This window comes from Brassica napus, chromosome C5, assembly GCF_020379485.1.
Source record: "Brassica napus cultivar Da-Ae chromosome C5, Da-Ae, whole genome shotgun sequence".
Classification (NCBI taxonomy): domain Eukaryota; kingdom Viridiplantae; phylum Streptophyta; class Magnoliopsida; order Brassicales; family Brassicaceae; genus Brassica; species Brassica napus.
In genome coordinates this window covers 44,397,007-44,409,602 of record NC_063448.1, presented here as the reverse complement: position 1 = coordinate 44,409,602, position 12,596 = coordinate 44,397,007, and the positions used below count along the sequence as shown (strand labels likewise).

At 35.9% G+C, this 12,596-nt stretch overlaps 3 protein-coding genes across 3 annotated transcripts; 1 reads left to right on the top strand and 2 right to left on the bottom strand.

Moving 5' to 3' along the window:
* The first annotated feature begins 2,385 nt into the window (after positions 1-2,385).
* On the top strand, positions 2,386-5,947 carry LOC106410518 (CDPK-related kinase 2). The gene is made up of 10 exons (XM_013851068.3): positions 2,386-3,101; positions 3,773-3,903; positions 4,041-4,082; positions 4,157-4,265; positions 4,355-4,730; positions 4,801-4,913; positions 4,998-5,105; positions 5,179-5,241; positions 5,320-5,487; positions 5,563-5,947. Exons 1-10 carry the CDS (start codon positions 2,565-2,567, stop codon positions 5,704-5,706), a joined length of 1,791 nt encoding a protein of 596 aa, XP_013706522.1. The 5' UTR covers positions 2,386-2,564; the 3' UTR covers positions 5,707-5,947.
* Positions 5,948-6,158: 211 nt separating this feature from the next.
* On the bottom strand, positions 6,159-7,262 carry LOC106356687. Its single transcript, XM_013796427.1, has 2 exons — positions 7,248-7,262; positions 6,159-6,659 (listed from the first exon to the last, which is right to left on the bottom strand). Exons 1-2 carry the CDS (start codon positions 7,260-7,262, stop codon positions 6,159-6,161), a joined length of 516 nt encoding a protein of 171 aa, XP_013651881.1.
* Positions 7,263-8,219: 957 nt separating this feature from the next.
* LOC106410602 (polyadenylate-binding protein RBP47B) lies at positions 8,220-11,014 on the bottom strand. The gene is made up of 6 exons (XM_013851182.3): positions 10,424-11,014; positions 9,488-9,971; positions 9,328-9,410; positions 9,124-9,254; positions 8,930-9,023; positions 8,220-8,524 (listed from the first exon to the last, which is right to left on the bottom strand). Exons 1-6 carry the CDS (start codon positions 10,805-10,807, stop codon positions 8,426-8,428), a joined length of 1,275 nt encoding a protein of 424 aa, XP_013706636.1. The 5' UTR covers positions 10,808-11,014; the 3' UTR covers positions 8,220-8,425.
* Between the last annotated feature and the right edge of the window lie 1,582 nt (positions 11,015-12,596).

Below are 12,596 nucleotides of genomic sequence, written 5' to 3'. Positions count from 1 at the left end.
ATTAGATTGAGAAACGGTTTTTATTTCTTATCATTTTTGTAAGATTATTTTCCATAAACACTAAGATCTACACAGTTCACCAATTTATGTGAAACTTTTTAGGGAAAACTGTTTTTTTAGAGCAAAAAAATAGTAACTATGTCCCTTTAGACTAATCTATATTTTGTGTCATATTTTCCTATAATACCCTTTAATATTTATGAAAATAATTTTAATAAAGAGTTTTACAAACAAAAAAAATTTGGAAAAATAGTAACATTTGTTAAAATACCTATATGAACATAATGGTATATTTTCCAGTTATAAAAAAGTTAAAATTATAAATTTCAGACTATGTTCTAAAAAAAGTAGAAATGATATTCTACGAAGTAGAAAACGAAATCTACTTTTTTCATTGAATCTACAATGTTTAGAATACGTGATCTACGTAAATAGGAGTATTCTACAAATATGTAGAATACACATTCCGCGCTTAACCTACATTTCTAAAATTCTTAGAAATCGAAATCTACACATTAATCTAATTCTAAAACATGTAGAAATCGACTTCTACAGATTTACTATAAATCTAAAACATGTAGAAATCAAATTCTAAACATTACTATAATTCTAAAAAACTGTAGAAACTGATTTCTACATATTAGTTGTATTCTACGGATAAGAAATCAGTTCCTAAAAATATGGAAACAAAATATTTGAGAAAATTCACTTTTATATTTTTTAACAAAAAATCGATTTTTTTTTTAAAAAAAAACAAAAAGGAAAAGATTTTTTAAGCGTAAGAAGTTGATTTCAAAGCACACCCACCGTTTGACCATAGATGTGGAGGAAAAGATTGATAAGAGAATTGGAAAGGGGAAAACTTTCAAAGTTTACCTTGTAACTGATAGTCAGCTGCTTGTTAAAGGCGATACAATTGACTGCTTTGTTGATTTGGACAAACGGACTTGTTCTTGTGGGAAGTACGACCTCTTGAAAATCTCTTGTAGACACGCAATAAAATCTGGTTTCTTTGTTGGTAGAGAACCATATACATTGACTGATTTTTTGTATACCACGGGAGCTTGGAGAGAAGCTTATCAAGAAAGCATAAATCCCATTTCAGTTCCTGAAGATGGTTGGTCTGTCCCACAAGTTGTGGAAAATTCTGAAGTGCTACCGCCTGAGACAAGAAGATCTCTTGGAAGAAATAGAAAACGCAGATATGAAACTGTTGAAGACAAAATCTGATCATCACAAGGATCACAGGGGGGTCAGTCTCGTAAGTGCAGTAGATGTGGTCTTGGTGGTCATAATAGAGCAACTTGCAAGATGCCAATATAGTGGATTTGTTTGCTGTGTTCTTCACAATTTAGTGAAAGTTTTCCAAAATTCATTTGCTTGATTTCTAGTAACTTTGTTTCTGTTTGTGACAACTTTGTTTCAGTTTTTCTGATTATATTTGCTTGAATTTTAGTAACTTTGTTTCAGTTTGGGAAAACTTTGTTTAATTTTCATGCCGTATTAACTTGGTTAGAAAAACGGTCGATCCTGATCAATATGCAAAACAAACAAAAACACGGACAATCTTTTGATCGACCTGGTACAGTTCTCTCGATCGGCAAAGCTCGATCTCGTACCGACCGATCGATCGAAAATATGGATCGATCGATCGGAAATTTGGATCGATCGATTGGCAGTTTGGAACAATCGATCCCATACTCTGATACATCTTATTTGAACCGAATTTAACTCAGCAAAATAGAGAGAATATGATAAAAACCTCCATTTATCTTCTCCTACATAACTATACTTTCCTCGATTTGGGATTCTTTCCTCGGCACGGGATCGATCGATCTATTCTTACAGATCGGTCGATCTGTGTAAATCGACCTTCGTCGATCGAGTGAAATGGACCAGGTCGATCAGTATATATTTCGCGTTTTTTTTTGTTCTGAATAATGATCGGGATCGATCGATCCACTATAACTTGTAAAGTGGGATCGATCGATCCCCTTTGTCGAACTCAATATATATCTTTTTAAAAAAATTACAATTTTAAGGGCATTACTGCCATTTTGAAAAAAATTAGTCTAATAGGACATAAAGTAGTATAAATTAGTCTAAAGGGACATATTTACCATTTTTTTCTCTAAAAAAACAGATTTCCAAACTTTTTATTGGTTTGATATTCGTCTAAATAAAGTATCAAAATACAAAAGACCAAAAAAAAAAACTATAAGGCCCCCACAAAATAAAAGACAAGAAAAAAGACAAATAATTAATGATAAATTAAACCGAAAGTAAAACAAGAAAACAAAACAATTTTAATAAAATTTTCAAAATAAAACACGTGGCAAAAAGCAACTAAATCTCCACCAATCCACATCTACCTTCATCAGATCAACACACCCGCAGATTCTGCCATGTGGCCTCTCTCTAAAAAACCAGACCTTCAATTCAATGTCTTTGCTGTGATTCTCATAAAGCTCACTGTCCCAATTCTTCTTCTTCTGTCTTTTTAATTTTTCAAAATTAAATTTCTTTTTTTTTTCTTTCAATTTGACTGTAAACCGGAGAAGACGATGGGAGGTTGTACCTCCAAACCCTCCTCCTCCGTGAAACCCAAAGACGCGTTCCCACAAAATGACGATTCTACCCCTGTCCATCCCGGGAAAACACCTGTTCGTACCTCAACCGCCGTAAAGTCCTCTCCTTTCCTCCCATTCTACACTCCAAGCCCCGCCAGGCACCGCCGCAACAAGAGCCGCGACGGAGGCGGAGGAGGAGAGATCAAGAGCGTCACCAGCACTCCGCTACGTCAGCTCGCGCGTGCTTTCCACCCTCCGTCACCGGCGAAACACATCCGGGATGTTCTGCGGCGGAGAAAGGGGAAGAAGGAAGCTACTTTGCCGGCGGAGAAGAAGCAGACGGAGGAGGAGAAGGAGAGAGAGGAGGTGGGGCTGGACAAGAGATTCGGATTCTCAAGGGAGTTTCAGAGTAGGATGGAGTTAGGGGAAGAGATTGGGAGAGGGCATTTTGGGTATACTTGCTCTGCTAATTTCAAGAAAGGAGAGCTCAAGGATCATGAGGTTGCTGTTAAAGTCATCCCTAAATCTAAGGTCAAAGCTTTACAATCTTATACTTTCTCAAGTTTTAATCTTAAGGTTTATGCTTCATTTGGCTTTGAGTTTGCATGCTCTTGATTGATTGGTGATAGATAGAGAAATGCCTCATTGTATTCTACTATTAGCTTGAAATTTGATCATTTTACAGATGTGTTGGTCTCTTTTTGTTGTTGTCTGATTTGGTTTGTTAGATGTTACCCTGTTTCATGGTAATGTTAGCCTATGGCTGCCAGTAGAAGAAATCATTCATAGGTTCTCTTGATAGTTTCTTTCTTCTCTATGAACTTACTGTCTTCTTGTTGGAAAAATTAAATGGAGTAGTGGGACTGTTATGCTTAGAAATTAATAGAAAAGACAACATGTTTTTGAACTCGGATTAGGTTGTAAAGGTTTTTGATAAGTTTAATATGTTTTGTCAAAGGTGAAGAGATTTTCAATGGTAGTAGATGTAAATTTTGCTGACTTTTTTTTCTGGTGAAAAAGTTCTACACGTTATAACTTGGTCAATAATTCATTGGAAGCATAGTCATTTTTGTGCTTATGTCATCAAGTAAATGAAGAAGTATCTATGGTCCTCATGCAATTTTGTAACATGCAATCAACTTATCTGACTTCATGATTCGCAATAGCTGTCACCGTTGCTCATTAGGATTTGGTTTTGCCAGATGACAACTGCAATATCTATAGAGGATGTGAGAAGAGAAGTGAAAATCCTGCGGGCGTTATCTGGACATAACAATCTAGTACAATTCTATGATGCTTTCGAGGACAATGCCAACGTCTATATCGTAATGGAGTAAGAACAAATTGCTGTCATGCTACATACAATGCTTGAATCAACTAGATTTTAATCGTATTTACAGGAAAATAATCTTATATATCTTCAGATTCATATTTTCTGTGAATAAACAGTTGCTTTCTTGGAACTTTCAGGTTATGTGGAGGTGGTGAACTCCTTGACAGAATACTAGCAAGGTCTGCTATTAAAAGAAAGAGATTCATTTGCCATTTATTAACTTTTGGTCTGACTATGTCACATTGTCTTTTAGGGGAGGGAAATACTCTGAAGATGATGCAAAAGCTGTCCTTACACAGATCCTTAACGTTGTAGCTTTCTGTCATCTCCAAGGAGTTGTTCATAGAGATTTAAAACCAGAGGTGAACCTCTATTCTCCTCTTTTTTAAACTCGAAAGAAAAGATTTTCATTTGAAACTTCCCCTAATCTTAAATACTTTGCATGTACCAGAACTTCTTGTACACTTCCAAGGAGGACAACTCTCAGTTGAAAGTGATAGACTTTGGTTTATCAGACTTTGTCAGACCAGACGAAAGACTAAACGATATAGTGGGCAGTGCATATTACGTAGCCCCCGAAGTTCTACACAGATCTTACACCACGGAAGCGGATGTTTGGAGTATAGGAGTCATAGCATACATTCTCCTATGTGGAAGCCGTCCCTTTTGGGCAAGAACTGAATCAGGGATCTTCAGAGCAGTTCTTAAATCTGATCCGAGTTTTAATGAGCCTCCTTGGCCTTCATTGTCCTTTGAAGCAAAAGATTTTGTTAAACGGTTACTGTACAAAGATCCACGAAAGAGAATGACAGCCTCTCAAGCTTTGAGTCAGTAACTCCACAATCTTTCTTTGGTTTATCTTCTTTTTCATATCTTCTGATGAGTGCATTTCTCCAGTGCATCCATGGATCGCGGGATGTAAGAAGATGAATATCCCATTTGATATTCTGATCTTCAGGCAGATGAAAGCATATTTGAAATCTTCTTCGTTGCGCAAAGCTGCTTTGATGGTACATTTTTCCTTGCAATCTCTTCATTGTGTTATTTGTTTCACATTGTTAGTGTTGATGCTAACTTTTATACTCTCTCTCCAGGCTCTGTCCAAGACATTAATCACAGATGAACTTCTTTATCTGAAAGCACAGTTTGCACTTTTAGCACCTAACAAAAATGGCCTCATCACTTTGGATAACATCAGATCGGTACGTACCTTCTCTCTCTCTCACACACTCTAACATACAGCTCAAAGTTAGATGCTCATTTTCTGTTGGACAGGCACTTGCTTCAAATGCGACAGAAGCAATGAAGGAGTCACGGATACCAGACTTTCTTGCATTGGTATTGTCCTGCTTTTGTTTACGGCTCTTCTTGCTTAATCAGTTTGGTTAACAAAAAGTTTGGGTGTTAATGACACAGTTAAATGGACTTGAATACAAAGGGATGGATTTTGAAGAGTTTTGTGCAGCTTCCATTAGTGTTCATCAGCACGAGTCACTTGATTGTTGGGAGCAGAGCGTTCGCCATGCTTATGAGCTCTTTGAGATGAATGGGAACCGAGTTATCGTCATCGAAGAACTCGCTTCCGTAAGTTTCTCATTGTCCCTTTCTATTCACTATATTTTCAACCAAGTGCTAAATGGAACATACGTGTTTTTGTAGGAACTCGGTGTTGGATCATCGATCCCAGTGCATACCATCCTACATGACTGGATTAGACACACTGATGGGAAACTAAGCTTCTTGGGTTTTGTCAAATTGTTGCACGGTGTCTCTACTCGACAGCCTTTAGCTAAAACACGGTGATGGGCGTTATGACAGATCCAAAAGCATACATAGGGGATGGAGATGTCAAAGAACTTTACTGATCTTGTTATGGAATTGTAAACTGGAATTTGTATTAAGAGACTCATTCATTCCCAAGTTCATAGTGTTATAAAGAAATGCAAAAGTTTACTGTTAAATTCAGACACGCCTTGAAAGTTGTAATCAGACAACAGTCCATAGTGATGTTTTTAAAAGATTAATGGAAGAGAGATTCTGAATCCTTCAAGTTGAAGCTTAAAAAGTTAAATCTTTCTCAAGAGGATTGAATCTACAAATGACACTTGAGAACACATTCTTCTTACATGATGATAACAATGACAAGAAGTTCCAGCTCTTGACCAAGAACTGTCATGTTCATGTCTTTTTTTTCACCTTGAAGAGAGCCTCTGATGCAAATCATAAGCCAACGCTTTTCTCAAACTCTGCCTATACTAATAAAACTGCCTCTCACTCTCCAAAACTCTCGCAGGCGATCCAACTTCATCCGGATCTTTCCAAATCACCGGCTCAGGCTTTCTAGCAATCTGACAAAGATTATGCAACACACAACAAGCCACAATAGTCTGAGGAGCATGGTTCACTCCAACATTCAAACTCTGAAGAATCTTCCACCTTGCCTTAAGCAATCCAATAGCTTCCCCCACAACCGACCTCCCTTTCATCAGCATCCCATCGAAAAGATTATCCGGCGGCGAGCCAGAGCCGTTGGGAGACAACGGCGTCATCAAGAAAGAGAGAAAAGGGTAACACCAGTTTCCAACGTTGTACGGTCTCACATGGTGACCTCTAACGTTGGTGACTTTCTCCAAAACATTGTCGCCTGAAGTAAAACGCTTGTAGAGAAGACCGTCTCTGAAATGAGAAGTGTCGGCTTCTTCACCAGGAGCTTTCACGCAGACGTCCCAAAAGATCTTCTTGTGATCAGCAACCACCTGAAGAGTGGCAGAAGTAGAAATATTATTTACAAGGGCCACAAATCTATGCTATTAAAATAGAAGTCATGACTTATTTCATGTGAGATTTTTTTATTTGAATCATCTTTGGAAAAATTATTAAATTTTACATAACTTAATTTTAATATATTTGAATATATTTATTTTTATTTCAAATACTAATAAATATCTTAAAGAAATGTCTAACAAAATCTTTCAAATAACTTTTAGAATCTTTTTAAAATATATTTTCGAAATTAGTTAATTAAAATTTTAATTATCACAAAGTATAATTAGAAACTAAATTTTAGTTTAGTTTTGATTGTAAATTTTTTAATAATTATATAAAATACTTTTAATAATATTTTAATGATAATAACAATTTAAAAAAAATGATTTAATTTTCAAAATTAAATTTAAGAAGTATTTTAAAGGATGTTTTTAAAAATAAATATTCATTTCTATTTATAATTTAAAAATAAAAATTCTTATCTATTTAGCACAAAAATTATGATTTATTTCAAATGTGTTTTTTTTAATTTAGACCACTTAGAAGTCTCACCTTTAAATGTTTTTACTATGTAATACAACTAATTTACACATTCTTTCGTAGATGAAACATTTGACTTTTATTCATATCGTATTTATAAGATTTTACTCTACTATTATTAACGTCTGTGTATTCTCCTAAGTTAAAAAAAAAATTGGTTTATTATTTAAACTTCTATACTAAATTGGTTTAATTAATAACTATATATCAAATTCTCTATTATGTAGGTTCAACTTAATTTAGTTTGCACGTATGTTTCAAATTTAGAATAAAACAAAAATTATGTAAATCAGTATTGTTACATAATAATGTTTTCAAAATAAATTTTGTTACAAAAATAAAATAAAAATATAGATTTTATAATAATAATATTATACGCTACATAAATATTATTATAAATTAGATAATATATAACATCAAATTATACTAATTTATTGATATATTGTATTGCATAATCAAAAATATTTTACTATAAAAGAAAATCCGCACGGTCGCGCGGATCATGATCTAGTTTGATATTAAAAATTAGATAATAAAAATATTTTTTTTCTAAACTAATGGGGCGTATGAAAATGTAAACATAAATTACTTGGGGTAAATGCCAAATTTTTACGAAATATTATAATAATTTTAGGAAAATATCAATACTATTAAAACAGAAACATGATCTATTGATATAAGTGTGTTTCAACTATTTTAATACAATTATTAAAATCTCAATCATTTAAAATACAATTATTAAAACTTCAATCATTTAAGATAAATATTATACAAAGAAAAACATATATATGACTAAAAATACAAATATAAAAATTAAATTTCAACGAAAATGTAAAACAAAAAATATGCCTTCCCTTTTAGTAAAATATTATTTCCCCAAATTTAAAGGGGTCACGTGACCCCACCTGAAGCCAAAACGGCGTAGTGTCGAGGGTTAAGCTTTGAGCTGTATTTATAATGGAGCTGTTGTGAGAACTGAGAAGTTAAAGGTTTTAACTTGCACGGCTAAATTATCTAACGAGAACAAACCATTATGTTAGTCTTCAGACAAGACACCAGTAACCATTAACCAACATGTTTCAGTCTATCAAAACCAAATCAAATCTAACAAAATTCTCTTTTTCGACTACAAGTTTTAGCATTTGATTGATGTGTTATGAATCACAGAAGGCTTAAACCACTATGATCCATGAACACTTCGAGTCTCTTATTATCTTCAAGTCTCGGCAGGATAGGTGTTGGAGTCGTGGTGGTTAGCGTAGCCTCCGTTGTTGTAACCTTGTCCTCGCGAGTATCCTCCATTGTCTCCTCTCCACTGCCACAAAGTAGACACCAACACATTAAGAGAGATAGATAGAGTCGATATTTATCAGACATGTGCGACATGAAACAAGAACTTGATGACCTCAATGTTAACAGGAATGGGAACAAGTTTTTGTTTAAAAATCATTTTTAAGTCGTACGAATATGGGGAACAAGAAAATCAAGACTTTGACCATGTTAAAGGGAAGTGACAAGTTGGGTGTGTTACTTGTACAATCAAAAGAGAAAACGAAGGGAAGAGCAAGATAGATTCCACCACCAGCTATTGCCTAAAGTCTACCACTAACTTTAAGTTTTATTATATAATGACAACCAGGATTAGAAAAAACCCTCTTGACAAAGTTTGACCCTCCCAAAATAATTGATGTTAGTCTACTGATAGTAAAAAAACATTTACCTGCTTGTTCGGAGTTCTTCCCCAAGAGAGCCTGACAGTGTTCTTGCCGATGACTGTCCCGTTCAAACTCTGGATCGCATCATCAGCACTCTTCCTGTCACAACCAAAGGCAGCATGTCGCTTTGAGATTACACATTAGGTTGGCTCAGTCTTATGATTGACATAAGCCCACACTTCTAAGTAAAAGACCATACCTGTTAGAAAGTTGGACAAACCCACATCCTTTGCCTAGTGGGATCTTCACTGAAACAACCTCGCCAAATTGTATAAAAGGTTCTCTGAGGTCTTCTTCAGTAACATCAGGGTCAAGTCCGCCAACGAATATCTGCAGTGGAATAAGAGGAAATGAAACAGAGATAGAATAATCAAAGCAGGTTAAAAGGCTAATGACAACTCACTGTTGAGTTGTTTGAATCACCATCAGACTGTGACCCATGAGCAGTGAAACCATTTGCTCCATGTCCACCAGCCACTATCACAGCTACTCCAACCAAAACATAAAACTTTGTTGAATGTTAACAAGAAGCATTATTATCTTTATAAGATATGTGCAGTCACCTTGTGAAGAATGTTGTTGCTGATTAGCAACAGCTCTTTTAGGAGTCGCAACACCAACTCTCATCTGCCTGTTGGAACACAAAGCTCCATTCATCTCACTCAAAGCCCTTGATCTCTCACTCTCATCACCGAACCTAACAAAACCGTAACCTTTAGACCGGCCGGTGTTGGAGTCAATCACAACTTTAGCGCTTTTGACAGAGGGATATCTCTCAGCAAACAACTCTTGCAACATACTATCAGTCACATCCGGAGACAAATCTCCAACGAATATCGACAGCTCAGGACCATTCTCTACTGCTCTCTTCTCACCAGTGCTAAAAGACGCCCAGTTTAAGCGGAAGGCTTGCTCGGAGTTAGGCATTATAGAACCGCTAAAGCTCTGAAGAACCTCTTCAGCTGCAGCACGTGTAAGAAACTCAACAAAACCGTATCCTTCTGACTGAAGTGTCTGCTTGTTTCGAATAACTTTCACAGAAGAAACCTAAACATCAGTAGAACAAAACATAACTACATAATTAGAACAAATATGTAAGTATGATTAATTGAAAAATATTATCAAATTAATAATCTGTTTTCATGCTTTTATGTTTTTATTATTTTCTTCTAAGCAAGAAAAGATCATCTCAACATGGCAACGTAGTACAATACTTTTTGCCTAAACGGAAGTATGAAGGTGTCATGTCATTTTCAAGTCAAATAATATTTTTCCATTACCATATTTGTTTCCTCTATGAAAAATTCAATAAATAATCATTGGATCTTATCCAATAAAAGCAGTTTCAAAAATAAAAAACTTGCCAAAAAAAAAAGTCCTTAGCTAGAGACAATGAATCAAACCAAACACACAAGAAAACATCAAGAACAAGACCAAGATCTGGAAACAAATCACTTTTCACACGTAACAAATCATTCATGGACATCATATTTTATTACCTCGCCGGTGTGAGAAAAGCAGGTGTGGAGATAAGTCTCGTCCATCCAATGAAGAAGGTCACCAACCCATAGAGTCTTGACGTCTTCTCCAGATCCACCACGCTCATGTGTCTTTTGGTGGTGGTTATGGTGTTGCTGATGATACGGTGCGTATTGGAGGTGAGGAGGGTGGTGGTGATAATGACCACCGTGATTGTAAGGAAGGTATTGGTGAGGATACATCATCATATGCTGCTGCTGATGTTGCATCATCATCATCGCCGCCGCGCCTGGATACTGCATCATCCACTGTTGATGCTGCTGCCACTGCTGAGGCGGCGGAGGAGTCGTTTGGTTAGCCGGAGGCGTGGCTGACGTCGAATCTGAGCCGTTGGTTGTCTGCATCTTTAAACAAAGTCCGGATCCGATCTGATATCTCCGAGCTAGATTTTTTCAGAAGCTTATGTTGATCTTTCTCTCTGTTTCCCTCTCCGAGACCGAAGAAGAAGTGGCTCTAGAGAGCTGTGGTAGTGGCGGATAGAGAGAGAGAGAGAGAGAGAGAGATTTGGTCGTGAAGGGAGGCGAGTGAGAGAGAGAGAGAGAGAGAGAGAGAGAGTTTGTGGGTTTAAGGCTGAATCTATGGGTCGTGGCCGAAACGTGGGGCCCATTTTTTTTTACCCAAAGCCGTGTTTGTGTTTTTTTTGGAAATGGACGGCTCTGATTCCACCGCGTTTACGCCAGTTGCATTTATTGTTTTGTAGTAAATTACCTGATTTGTTTAATCGTACTCACGAGGATTGGAGTAGTTTCTGCAAAAGAATTTTAAACAAATAAACTAAACAAAAGTTTGGTTAAGGAGCATCATTCTCAAAAAGTTGGTTTTTTTATAGTAACCAAAACCCAACTCGATTCTAGTTAGGGAATTCTAAAGTCGCCGATTACGTATTGGGCCTAATAAAAGAAATTAAACAAGGCCCACTGTTTATAAAATATCGGACTAATCTGTGATATTTTTAGGATTTCAAAGACTCGAATATAGAGTTGTTTACGCCATAGCCCACATTCTGAGTTTGTCTTTCACTCAGAGACACATTGCACGTTCAAGACACTTTTCTTTGGCCCAAACAAAATTTCGGACACAAATGCCCTTAATGAGAGCTAGCTGCGATTGTGTTTTGTTTCCAAAAGAAAAACCGGTTCGGTTTTGTATTTGTTTCCTAGAATGTATTGATTTATTCGGTTTATTGATTCAAGAGCCTTAGTCTTGACCATTGGATGTCAATTCTGTGCTTTCAATCCAAAGACCAAAATTAAAATTTGAGAATTAGGTCAGTTTGATAAGGACATCCACAAATCTTTCTTACTTCTACTCCGTCCATTATATTGTGGCCGGACTAATCCATCCACAAATCTTGCTTACTTCTACTCCGTCCACAAAAACTTCTTACATCTATTCTCTCCACAAAACGTTTTTGCATCTATTCCATCCACATACACTTTTCCAAATCTATTGCATCCACAAAATGTTCAAAATAAACCCGATGCAATCAGGTTGGTGCTGATCGTTAACATAATACAAAGCCTAAAGTAAATACCTAGAGTTAGGTTTAACATATTACATGGGTTAGAAGTATCAACCACACAAAAAAAACACAAAAAGTCGGTTTGTGAAAATGGACATGGAGGATAGAAAGTAAAAAGTTTGCAGATGAAAGCTTAAGAATTAGGTTAGTTTGATAAGGATGTCCATAAATCTTTCTTACTTCTACTCCGTCCACAAATCTAGAATTACATGGTGGATGAAAGCTAGAAGGTTTGGCTTTGAGTAAATGTTGAGGCGTCCACTAGGGTACCAGTAGGTGGTTGTTACCTGAAAATATCGGAAAAAAAATTAACTTTGGCAAATCTATAAACCGTGAAATCATTTTTTGGGTATGAAAAAGTAAACCAAATTCATAAAAATAACCACGAACACAAATCGGTGTTCTATGGATTTGAATCGAGAATATGAAACCCAGACAAAGATGGTGTAGTTATTGAAGAAATCAATTAGAAGCTTATAATACTGGATCCAGACAAAAGAATGTGTAGATTAGGATGAAACAAACCTTGCATGTCTTGACCTTGAAGAACAGAAGAATGACAAAGATGGTGTGATTCAGTGATTTGGAGGCGAAACAGGAAGGAGAAAGCC